Source organism: Chlorocebus sabaeus, chromosome 7 (genome assembly GCF_047675955.1).
Source record: "Chlorocebus sabaeus isolate Y175 chromosome 7, mChlSab1.0.hap1, whole genome shotgun sequence".
NCBI classification, from domain to species: Eukaryota; Metazoa; Chordata; class Mammalia; order Primates; family Cercopithecidae; genus Chlorocebus; species Chlorocebus sabaeus.
This window is the reverse complement of record NC_132910.1, coordinates 76,385,652-76,398,074: the sequence shown is the minus strand read 5'-3', so window position 1 is coordinate 76,398,074 and position 12,423 is coordinate 76,385,652. Positions and strand designations below refer to the sequence as shown.

Here is a 12,423-nt window from a genome sequence, read left to right as displayed (position 1 = left end):
CAAACTTAGCCAGGCGTGGTGGTGCATGCCTGTAATCCTAGCTACTCAGGAGGCTGAGGCAGGAAAATCGCTTGAACCTGGAAGTTGGAGGTTGCAGTGAGCTGAGATTGCATCATTGCACTCCAGCCTGGGCAACAAGAGCGAAATTCCATCTCAAAAAAAAAAAAAAAATTGTTAGCTATTTGTCAGTCAAAAATATGAAACTTAAATTTTGCATTCGTAAGCATTTTTATTTAAGTCTTTGGTTTCATTTTTCAAGTTAAAATAATATATGTAAACTTAAATATTTTTATTTATCTAACAAAAATCTTCAAAAAAAGTGGCCTTATGACTTCTATATTACTAAATTGAAACACTACCCTACATTTGGGGGGAAAAATAAGATAAAGTTTATAAAACAATAAAAGGTATGTTTTCTGTTACAAATAATAATTTAACTGATAAAGTACTTAATTTTTAAAATCCTCTATAGTTCAGTTATAATTCTATTCCTCAACTTTGGAACTATATTCACAAAATGCATTTTTGTGATGGCTCAACACAATAAATAAATGTAATATAAATCTGATGACAGTTTATAGATATTTTTAAAATTATATTAAATAAAATACATACCATCATCTGCATCAGTAACATTAAACACAAGAACAGTAGATCCTACAGGTAGATTCTCCATTAAAGATGTGCTGTATGAATTCAAGCTGAAAATAGGTGGATTATCATTTACATCTAGAATATTGAAATAAACTCTGATGGCAGTAAATTGTCCCCCACCATCTTCTGCTCGAACAGTGAGGATATAATATTGCTGTACTTCATAATCTAATACTCGAGTCAAATTAAAGACCCCAGTAATGGGATTCAGGAAAAAGATGCCATCTTCATCATCTTCATTCACAATATATGTAATTTCTCCATTCACACCAGAGTCATCATCCGTGGCTAAAATGGCTGCTACCAAAGAACCTATCAAAAGAATAATAGCATAAAATCAAGGAAGCAAGAAGTATTACTAAGAGAACATACAGAAAGAGACCAAAAAATGTATTTGTACGGTAAAATATCTTAACTAGAGAACTGCTATGAAAATACGGTGAACATTACATTCTGCAGATTTATATTTTACCATTTCCCTATTTGAATAAAGTATGTGATATATCAGATATCCCGTGGACCTCAGGTTTCAGCATAAATTTCCTGAGGAATTATTAATACATCTGACATTACGTTTCCATCTAGCAGTACCTATCCATAAATATACTGATGAATTCAATAAATATTTAAGGTAGCATATTGCTAGTGCCAGGAACTGAGGATTCCAAAAAATATATAGACTTATGCCCTGATGCTACCACTCTAGAACTCATGTGGTCATTGCAATAACTAAGGCAAGAAATAAGTGTGATGGGATTTCCATAAAGGACATGCACAAAGGTATCTCGGGGAGTGAAGAAAAAAACCGCAGGTAGAAGGAATCCCCTATAGATGTTTAATTCCTTTGCCAAATGGAGTTTCAAAAATGTATGGCTTATCATGAATAATCATTCCAAATGTAATTCAGAATAAAATTTTAATTTTACATAAAAATTTCCAACAATGGGAATGAAGCATACACACACACACACCAGAAACATGGATATTGAGTACTCAGACTAAAAAAATCACAATATAATGTGTTCAAAGAAGCAAGATTATAATTAAAGATTCAGTTTCTCATAACACTTAATGGGCATTTGCTAATACCCAAGTCCTGTGTTAGCAAACTCAATGTACTTTCTAAATTATCCTTTACCTTAACTCTAACAGGAATTACTGTTTCCATTTACAGGATAAATAATTGAAACTAAGAGAAATGAATTAACTTGCCTTTGATCACACAGCTAGTGAGTGTTAGAATCAATATTCACTGTTTTTCATGTCTCTTTGTTGCTGTTCTTTTTATACATAGCAGCAAAATCACATTAGACATTTTTAAAGCAGAAAGAGCACCAAAACAGTGGTTGACAAAAAATTAATAATCCATGTCACAGATACTTTCAGACATATTTGGCTAACCTCATCCATTCTAAAAAAATTTAGCCATTTGCTTGGAAATTTTACCAAAGATCATTAATGAAAAGATCCAAAAATCCAGCACATATATTTTTGTAACTAGTAGTATACAGTAAAAACTAATCACTGACTAAGATCAGCCAAAACATAGTATGCAATTTTAGTCAAAGGCAATCCTTGCAAAATACACTTAAGAGACCCATCACCTACCAGGGATTGTGTCCTCTGGAATGTCAAAAGAGTACACAGGTCTGGAAAACTTGGGTGTATGGTCATTCACATCACTGACAGTGATATTAATTCTCATGTCCGAGGACTGAAGACCATCATCAGCACGAACTAGCAATGAATATTTGGAACGGCGTTCCCTGTCCAACCTCCTGGTTGCTATCAGATCTCCGGATTCTGGGTCAATGCGAAAACTATCATCAGCTCCACTAATGATAGTGTATGTGACGAGAGCATTTGCACCCTAAAAAAAGAAACCAAGCATCTGAACTATTGGAAGTAGAAAAGCATTGCTCCTTATATTTTCTTTTGAACACATATTTGACAAAGTAAGGCTTTTTGTCTTTAAGTTGATATGATATTATAAGACTTAAACAGGTAATGAGAGATAAACTCAACTAAGGCGGTAAAAGCTTTGTATGCCCCAGATTACAAACCATTGCTGAAAGAAATCAACACAGAATGGAATACAAAGAAATATAAACAAATGGAAAGACATCCCAAGTTCATGCATTGGAAGACTTAATATTGTTAAAATGTCCATGTTATCTATGTAATTTACAAATTCAATGCAAATTATATCAAAATGCTAATGGCATTTTTAATAGAAATAGGTAAAAGCACATTGAAAATTCATATGAAACCACAAAAGAACCTAAATAGCGAAAACAATCTTGAGAAAGATAAACAAAGTTAGAGGTATCGTGCTTCCTGATTTTAAAATACACTACAAAGTTACAGTAATGAATAAAGTATGGCGCTGGCATAAAGACACACATATAGACAAATGGAACAGAATAGAAAGCCTACAAATATATCCATGCATGATAGTCAATTGATATTCCATAAGGGTGCCAAGGATGTATAATGGGGAAAGGATAGTCACTTCAATAAGTATTGTTGGGAAAACTGGACATCTATATGCAAAAGAATGAAAATATACATTATACACAAATATCAATTCAAAATGGATTAAAGAGTTAAAATTAAGGCCTGAAACTATAGAACTCCTAGAAGAAGCCTGGGCAATTATATCATGTATGTGATCCCCAAAACAAGCAACATAAGCAAAAGCAGACAAGTGAAAGTGTATCAAACTGAAGTTTCTCTACAGTAAACAGTCAAGAAAATGAAAAGGTAATCTATGGGATGTGAGAAAATATTTGCAAACTGTATATCTGATAAATGATTAATTTTCAAAATATATAAGTAAGTCCTACAACACAATAGCTATAAGTTTGGTAATCCAATCAAAAAATGGCTAAGGTCTTATATAGGTGTTTCTTTATAAAGAATACATAAAAATTGCCAATGAGTACATAAAAAAATACTCAATGTCACTAATCATCAGGGAAATGCAAATCAAAACCACAAAGAGAAATCACCTCACACCTGTTGGAACTGCTATCATAACAAATAAACCAAAACAAGTGTTGGTGAAGATGTGGAGAAATTGGAACCCTTGTACACTATTGGTGGGAATGCAAAATGTTGCAGCTGTTGTGGAAAACAGTATGGAAGTCCTCAAAAAAAAATAACAAATAGAATCACTGTATGATCCAGCAATCCTTTTTTCACAATGGTCATGATTCGGAAACAAACTAAATAGCCATTAACAAATGAATGGATTTAAAAAAGTGATATAAGTTTAGCATCCCTAATAAAAAAAAATCCAAAATCCAAAAGCCCAGAATCCAAACATTTCCAAGTGCCAATATGATGTTCAAAAGAAATGCTTGTTGGAACATTTCAGATTTTGACATTTCAGATTACGGATTCTAAATCAGCATGTATAATGCAACTTCCAAAATAAAAAAAAAAAAAAAAAAAAGGAATTTGAGACACTTCTGGTCCCAAGTATTTCAGATAAGAAACACTCAACCTGTATATACATAAAAGGGAATATTATTCGGCTCAAAAAAGAAGGAAATCCTGCCACATGTGACTACATGGATGAGCCTTAAGGATATTACACTAGATAGTCACAGAAAGACAAATACTGCATGATATATATTTATAGATATGATGTATCTAAAATAGTCAAACACATAGAAGCAAGGAGTAGAATGGTGGTTTCCCAGGGCAGACAGTAGGGAGAAATCACTAGTTTATAAGCCATGGATATACATCTTAACTTATGCAAGAGGAATAATGTCTAGATCTACTGTACAACATTGTGCCTATAGTTAACAATACTGTATTGTACATTTAGAAATCTTTTAAAAGGGCAGATCTCACATTAATGTTCTTATCACAATAAAATAAAAATAAAAGCATATCAAATGAATATAATATTTTGCAGTCTTTCACTATTCATGTGCCTGGCTTACTCACTGCTGAACAGTGTGTTAGAGTGGACAATTTTAATGTAGAACGAAAAAAGAAAGTCAAGTTAAAATGTTAGAGTATCAGTATATTTTTGAGAACCCCAAATGTAACACAACTTTGCCTCAATTCTACAGCCAAGGAACCCCGATATTGTTTTAATTGGAAGCAGTCTTTTAAGGATATTGATACTGCAGTATGGACTAGTGTAGGGAGAGGCCAGAGAAGGCAGTGTGTGAATACAGTTTGGGCCCAAGAGATTGAGGCTTCACTTCCCCCAAGTTGGTGAAACTGTTCTGTAAAATGAAAATCCCTGTTCTGTAAAATGAAAACAGGGGTGACTTCCTATGTACTCTCAGGTCTTTGAGCTGTGACCCTCAAAATTCTGAACTAGAGATGGCAGAGAGAAAAATAGAATATTCATGGTGTTTGCTAGATGCTAAATGCCACTTTGAGCACATCAATTCCAGGGCACTAATCAATTTAATTGTTAAAGGCAAACTAACAAGGTAAGCACTATTAGAATGCCCATTTTAAAAGAAATTAAGGGATTGGAATCCTGGCCATCTTGCTCCAGAACTTACTCTGAATCACGATTAACTCAGCATAATACATGGGACAAATTAGTAAAATTTGACAGATTATTGAAAATAGAAATAATGCTAATAGCTCTCTCATTTGCTCAACATTTCCATATATATTCTCACTTTTTTAACAACACCATATGCAAAGTAAAAGCAAAAAAGAAAAAAAAAAGTCTTTTTAAATTTCAAGTTACTTTGGGAATTAAGAGAGTACTCTTACTGAGGACATTTCAAGAATAGGACCTGCTTTGATGCAGGATAAATATGAAGTTAAATTTTATTTGCAGTGTATTTAGGGATTAAAGGATAGCTTCATAGAAATGGTGAGCTGGCAATTAGAGATTTTAGAATGAGGTTTAAGAAAAATATCTGAAGGTCATTTTATGTGGGTGTCAGTTGAACCCACAAGAGTAGTTCAGAAATTAAATTAGAAGAGATAGAGATAGGAACACCCTTATTAGGACTGAATAAGGATGGTGAAGGAATGGGAAGAAATAAGAGAAGCAAGGATCAGCAGAGGAAGAAGGAAGAGAGATATTTCTTAATTCTGTATATTACAATCAAAATACTAAGTTAAATTATACCCCGTGCTGATTGAGATAGGATGCCCTGGGGCCATACTTTTTGGGGTTGAAACTGTGCTCCATTTATTAGTCATGTGGCATTGGACCACATACTTAACCTCTCCAAGCCCATGTTTCCTCATCTGTACACTGGGATGATAATATTACCTGCCAAAAAGGATTGTTTTAGAGGTTAATTTAGTTAATATATATTTTAAAAACCTAAAAACCTAGAACCAACCTTGACAAATAGTAAGCACAGGATAAGGATAGTCATTTTATTCTTATTCTTACTATTTTCTTATAAGAGAAACATGATGGCTTAAATGTATTTGATGACTTAGACTTCTGCAAACAAATAATTGGAATCAAAATATAACTAGAGTTGCTATATATCCATGGGAAACTATGGTATTGGATTTCCTATTATATGTTATTATTGACCTTGACACTGAGGTGTAAGTAGTGCTGGAATTGTTGACTTCAAAAATGACTCTTTAATTTGATATACTTACCTAAAACAAATATACCATTTATTATAATTAACCTCTAAGAATGTATTTATTAAAATATTAAGACTCAGAGCTCTCAGGGAGAATATTAGGAAGAAGGTAAGTTTGGAGCGTATAGGCATGTAAAGCTGACACACTGGGGGATTATGGCATCCACAGTTTCCACACATCTTTTTTCCATCATAGCTTACATACATTTTTTCCTTCATGATCAAACATATAAGGAGATGATTTCTTTTTTCCTTTTTTTTTTTTGATCTCACTCTATCGCCCAGACTGGAGGGCAGTGGCACGATCTTGGCTCACTGCAAGCGCCGCCTCCTTGGTTCACGCCATTCAAGGAGATGATATCTAACAGTCTAAAGCAAAAATATTCCCTCTATACTTAGTGTTAGTTTGTACTGCATTCTTCAGGCCAGTCTTAACATTTAGTAAAATGAATGCCTCAAAGCATATTTAAATTTAATAATGGACAGCTGAGTCTAAGACATTACCCACATTTACCTTGTATATTCAGGTGTATGTTGACTACCTAACATATTTATTGTAATTTTCTGGTTTAACAAAAACATTCCATAAGAATGCGAGACTTCTAATCTGACCACAATCTGTACTATTTATTCTGTTTCACGAGGAATTCCATTATTTTAGTAAAGTGGGTGAGGTATGGAAGTAGCTACATTCAATTCTGACCCATGAAAATAGTAAGTACTTGGAAATGAAGGTAAAGCAAAGAAACAAAAACCTATTTAATGCTATTACAAAAATGGTTTGATATTTAGAAATTCCCTGTCTACAAAATGGCTGTAATAAATAATAATATTCTTAAAATTGTAATAATTTTTCTGAAAAGAAGTAAACACACCGGACTGTGTTGATAAAAAAACAATCTTTTTCATATTCAAAATCAGCTGATGTGGTGAATTCATAATACTAGTGAATGTCTGAAAATGTCTGGCCAAGAGTAATGATTTAATTAGGTCTTTTGAAAAGTCTATTTACTTAATATTCAAAATATGCCATATCAGCAACAAAACAAGAAACAAATTATCATGTTCCAGCTGCAGTACAGTGGAAATAATGCTGGTTAAAAATATTCTGCTCTCCTGACGAACCACAGACACAAAAGCACATGGAAGGAATTCTAAAAGTAAACAGCCATAAATTTCAAATACATATTAGAATCTTAAATAGTATTTTCAAAAACATATATGGTACTACGGAGCAAAGTTTGATTTTCCTGGCCCATTACTAGCATAATTCTGTTCGTAAAAGAGAACAAGAGACAAACAGAGTCGTGTGCTTCTGAAACATGTAAATCTTGATCCAACACGTTTCAAATGGTATCTAAATTAAGTTCAACATGTAAATGTTGTTTTATAAAATTGTAATTCCTTTACCCAGGCTTTATTCTACAGTGCCCTACAAGAATTCCTATAGCATACTAACACTTATATGTTAGGTAAAGTAATTAATGAAAAGTATGTAAATAATTTTTAAAAGTCTACACAATTGGCTGACAACCTACATAATCTTGAGTCTTACTCAAACTAGATGAAGAGAGAAAACAGAGCCAGGATTTGAAAAGAGAGAAAATATTTTAAATATTTTCTCCAAATTCCGCTAAGAGGTAAGGGGCTGAGAACAAAGTAGAAAATAGAACAAAAAGTTTGTCTAAAAGCATTAATATTTATTATAAGCAACTAAAAGCAACAACAAAAAGAAAACGGCCCAAAATTCTAAATGACACATGCAGCCATTCTACTTAACATGGAACCAAAGACATGTGAGCTCCTCATGTCAAGAGTTATAGTCAGTCAGTAGTTATTAAAACATTATTAAATTGTTTAAAGGAAAATGCATTTAAGAAGGAACACAGCTTTGTGAGCTTTTTCTTTAAAAAACAACAGTTGTAGTTTTACTAAAATGCCCCCCTTTCCTTTCATGTTGTAGGTGCACCTAGTTACTCCCTTCCATACTTTCTGCCTTTCTACACTCACACACAAACAAATCTAGTTACAAGAATGTGGTGATGTTTATGCCTTCAGGCACAGTCACACCTCATACATATTGTCAGCATCCCTCTCTACCCCTGAATTGCTAACAGCCTTTCCTCCATTTCTCTTGTTTATTCCAACGGTATAGCCTCACACTTTTCTGGCCCGAATTTCCCACTCTGTCTCATCTCAAAAGTACTTCTTATATATCCTAGCTATCATCACTTTACATTCTGTATTTTTCTTAACTATGTCTAAGTGATAACACCTGCATGATTACTTACATTTTTTTTTTTAAACTTAAAAAGCAAAGCTAAGTAGAAATAAAATAAAAATTCACAAAAGCAAGTGTTGGTCTAAATACCTAGAGATATAAGGACCTTCCTAGGCTTCCTCTAGTCTCATCATAAATGTAAACATAGCTTAAAAGATGAACTTGAAGGCAATGCAAGTGTGTGCACACATAAACAAACACACACACGGAAGTCAGATGGAGAAAAATAAGAATGCTGGCAGTATTGCATTTATACTAATAACTTATTTGAAATGTTCTTAAAGAGAAAATATTGGTAGGGAAATAAAATTATAACAGTATCAAGAGAATAGTATTAAAAGGGTTGAATGTTGGAATCTCTGAAATAACAATTTCTTAAGAGAGCAGTATGATGATTAAAACAACTAAATTTCCAAATACAATTTTACCTGTTATTCCTGTAACTCCTATTGAATAATCCCACTCTAATTAAAATATTCCATGGAGTAAATAGCCATCCCATTTGAATATCTATTATAATTAACATGATTATTACTTTATTATTTTAAAGTTATTAGAATAAATCACTTCAAATAAATGAGTTTTATTTGCTCTGTTCCTGGAGAGAGTATAACCAACAAAACAGCCATTACAATTTCAATTATTTGATGTCAATTGTCTTCTGCCAATTGCACGAGTTTTTTTGTTATTGCTGCTATTTTCAAATGAGAGTTAATGAAATTTTATGAATTGAAAAATCAAAATGTATATTATCAATGATAAACTTTAAGAGAATGAAATAGTTACTGAATTATGGCTAATGACATCACATATCTATGAATAATAGAAATATTAAGTCAGACAACTCTTTCAAAGCTAGCTAAATCTGAAATAAGTGTGAACTTCACATTGTAAAATTGAGTAGAATGTACTAAATATAAAACATCATACCTTTTCTAATAGCAAATTGCAATTACCTAAATGTCTATGCTTTATTTTGTTCATCTGTAATAGTTGGATTTTGGCAAATTTTATAAATGACTAAGTCATTACATTTCTGTATTGGCAGTTAAAATTATTCTATTATTTATTTATTTACATTTTTAAGGTCACAGAAATACATTTATAAAGTGCTTATTTGTATGCCAAGAATCAAGTTTCTGATATTTCTGAGTTTAGATGAGAAGAAGAAAATTAAATTCTCTGTTCTGTGTTGGGCTTGGCTTAAGGGGAAAGAGGTAAGGAGATACTGGTGTCTGGAAAGTTATTCCTCTTTCCTAAACTCCAGAACATTAATTAAACTCCTTACCCAGTAAGAAGACAACAAGCTATGGAGTTTTTTCGTGAGAAAAAATGTAAATCACACATTATATGTTTCCATGCCATTTGAAACATAATTACATAGCTGAACTTAATATATAAATATAGAAAATAGTAATCTAAACTTTAAAATTCTGTAATTTTACGTCATTTGCTTTTAACAATTACAAATAAAATAAAAATCAAACCTTAGCTGCTATAAGATAGCAAAGGGGAATAATAAAGGCATAAAATAGAGATACATCTTTAGATATTTTTATTATTAAAGAAAAAAATAATTTGGCTAGGAAACCTAAAGTACAAGCAGCAAGTAAGTGAGTTGTGGATTGCTGATCAGAGGAAAATTACCTCTTGATAGTAATCTCTTTTTTAACATTTTTATGTTACATTTCAAGAAGTAATGTTCTTTGGAAAGGAGCACACATGCTTAACCTTAATTATTGGGCAATAAAAGTAGTCAACATATCCTAGAAATTTGATAAATCACTGCACTACTAAGTTTCCCAAATTCAGAGACACGCTCGAGCTACCTCATCAGCATCCATGGCTGTCAGCTGCATAATCTTAGAGCCATCGCCAATGTTCTCCTCTACAGTGAGATCCAGCATGTCGGTTGGAAATACTGGTGGATTGTCATTGATATCCTGAAGTGTTATTTCTACCTACAAAGAAAAAGGAAACAATGTGTGAATGACTCCCACGTGTCCGCAAAATACCAATTAAAGTGACTGCCAGGAATCCATGCAATTAAGACTGCCGAAATGAATCAGAACCTTTGCATCAAACATCCAAACAACAGAAACTACTCCTAGGAAAAAACTGTGAAATCTTTACAGGAAAACATAAAGTCGAAATAAAAATCATCTGTCTTGTTGATAAGTAACTGATTTTAAATAGTGGCCATGGAGTTTATACTACAAAAGGTCCACTGGTTAACTGCCATTTTAATTCCAGGATTTGCACATCACTATGGAACTGCCAAGGCTCAGCACTGTCTGTCATTCAACGATTAAATACTGTCTCACACACAGAGGAGGTGGTGTAAAATTTCTTGCCGAAATGTTTACATATTGGCAACTAATGTCTGGGGGAAATAAAGAAGTTCACATGTTGTTTAAGAATCACTCAGAATTTCCCCCTTTAAAGTCTATCCTCATCCTTTAGGGGAAGAAAAATACATCTTTTCTTTGTATTTCCACTCATATCAGCACTTTCTATTTGCAACTAAAGCTAAGCCATCATTTCTTTCAGGTGTCGTGTCGATATAGGTTGCAAATATTAACAGCTTTGTTTAAAAGACTCTAGCCAGAGTTATTTGTTTCCTCACCTAAGAAAAAATGTTTAGAAGAAAGGATCTGTGAAGTCTAAAATAATAACTTCAAACTCTATATTTTCTCTTTTGAGTTAGGTGCTAATAGCTCAAGTTCTGGTAAGAAAAGGGGAAAGACAGCTGCTAATAAAACTGAAGTCTTCCCAGTTGGATAACAAAATTAAGTCATGGAGAAAAACTCACCCATCCATTTAGCTAGGATATAACCAGGGCATGTTTTTCATAGGATAAAGTGTCATCTTTTATAGTTATGCTATAAAAACTCCATCAGTGATGAGTGATGAGGATGAATCTGAAGGAAGTGGGGAGAGCAAAATAATTCTGATTTCTCCTTTCCCAGGAAGAATGGAAGCTATGGGAAAGGGAGAGGCAGTAAGTAGGACTGTCATCATTCTCTGAAAAGGAATGAATGGGAAATATACGAGAGCTAGACAAATAAATAAATAAGCAATTGATAAAAATAGAAAACCCCAGAAAACAATATATAAAATTAAGTACTAAATAATTGTTATACCTCTAGTTCCACCTTTTAGTAGAAGAGTGGATCATAAAACAAATGGCTCAAATGAGTCCAGAGAATGGTGAAGACAGGCAAGTCTCAGCAGTTAGAAATCTGACACTTGTGATTTTGGCTAGCAACAATTGTGGACACCATTTCCTTTAAGGAAATACCCACAGTGACTACAACTGCAGCCTATAAGATGCATTTCCAACTTCCTTGCAGGGATGTAAATATCATGGGTTTTAGAATCAGAGAGACCAGACTTCAAATTCCTGTCTGACACTTATTAGCTGGATGAACTCGGGTACTTAATTTCTCTTAGCCTCAGTACATCCTTTTAAAATTAGTATAATAATAAGTGTCCTAGAGTATTTTATGAAGACTAAACCTTGATGATATAGGTAAAGAAAATGCTTAACACAGTTTCTGGAACAGAGTGAAGTATTCTATAAAATATCAAGATCTTAGTTTTCAAGCTATTAGGACAGATCTGGAAGCTTCTTAGAACCAGAAAAAGGCTTTGAGAAAAGGTATTTTAGAAATCAGAATTCTAGTCTCACATACAGTTTCAACTGGTACACACTGAATGTACATTGGGTTTTCATGTGGGAAGAGCTTTGAAATACACACATATACATACACATATATATACACACACACATGTATATACATATATATAATTAATGTTCTTCAGGAATTACTAAATATCTTCATTTTATACATGTACATTTTTGTATATATATGCAGAGTCCTTAAA

General features: G+C 32.9%; 1 protein-coding gene across 2 annotated transcripts in view; it reads right to left on the bottom strand.

Annotated features, from left to right (window-relative positions):
- The window catches only part of FAT4 (FAT atypical cadherin 4), a 192,696-nt gene that overhangs the window by 87,318 nt on the left and 92,955 nt on the right, over positions 1-12,423 (bottom strand). For both annotated transcript variants that reach the window (XM_037991681.2, XM_037991684.2), the window contains exons 2-4: positions 10,365-10,496; positions 2,263-2,524; positions 616-966 (exon numbers count right to left, since the gene is read on the bottom strand). In XM_037991681.2, coding sequence (XP_037847609.2) covers positions 616-966; positions 2,263-2,524; positions 10,365-10,496 — 745 coding nt within the window. The remainder of the gene's footprint in view (positions 1-615; positions 967-2,262; positions 2,525-10,364; positions 10,497-12,423) is intronic.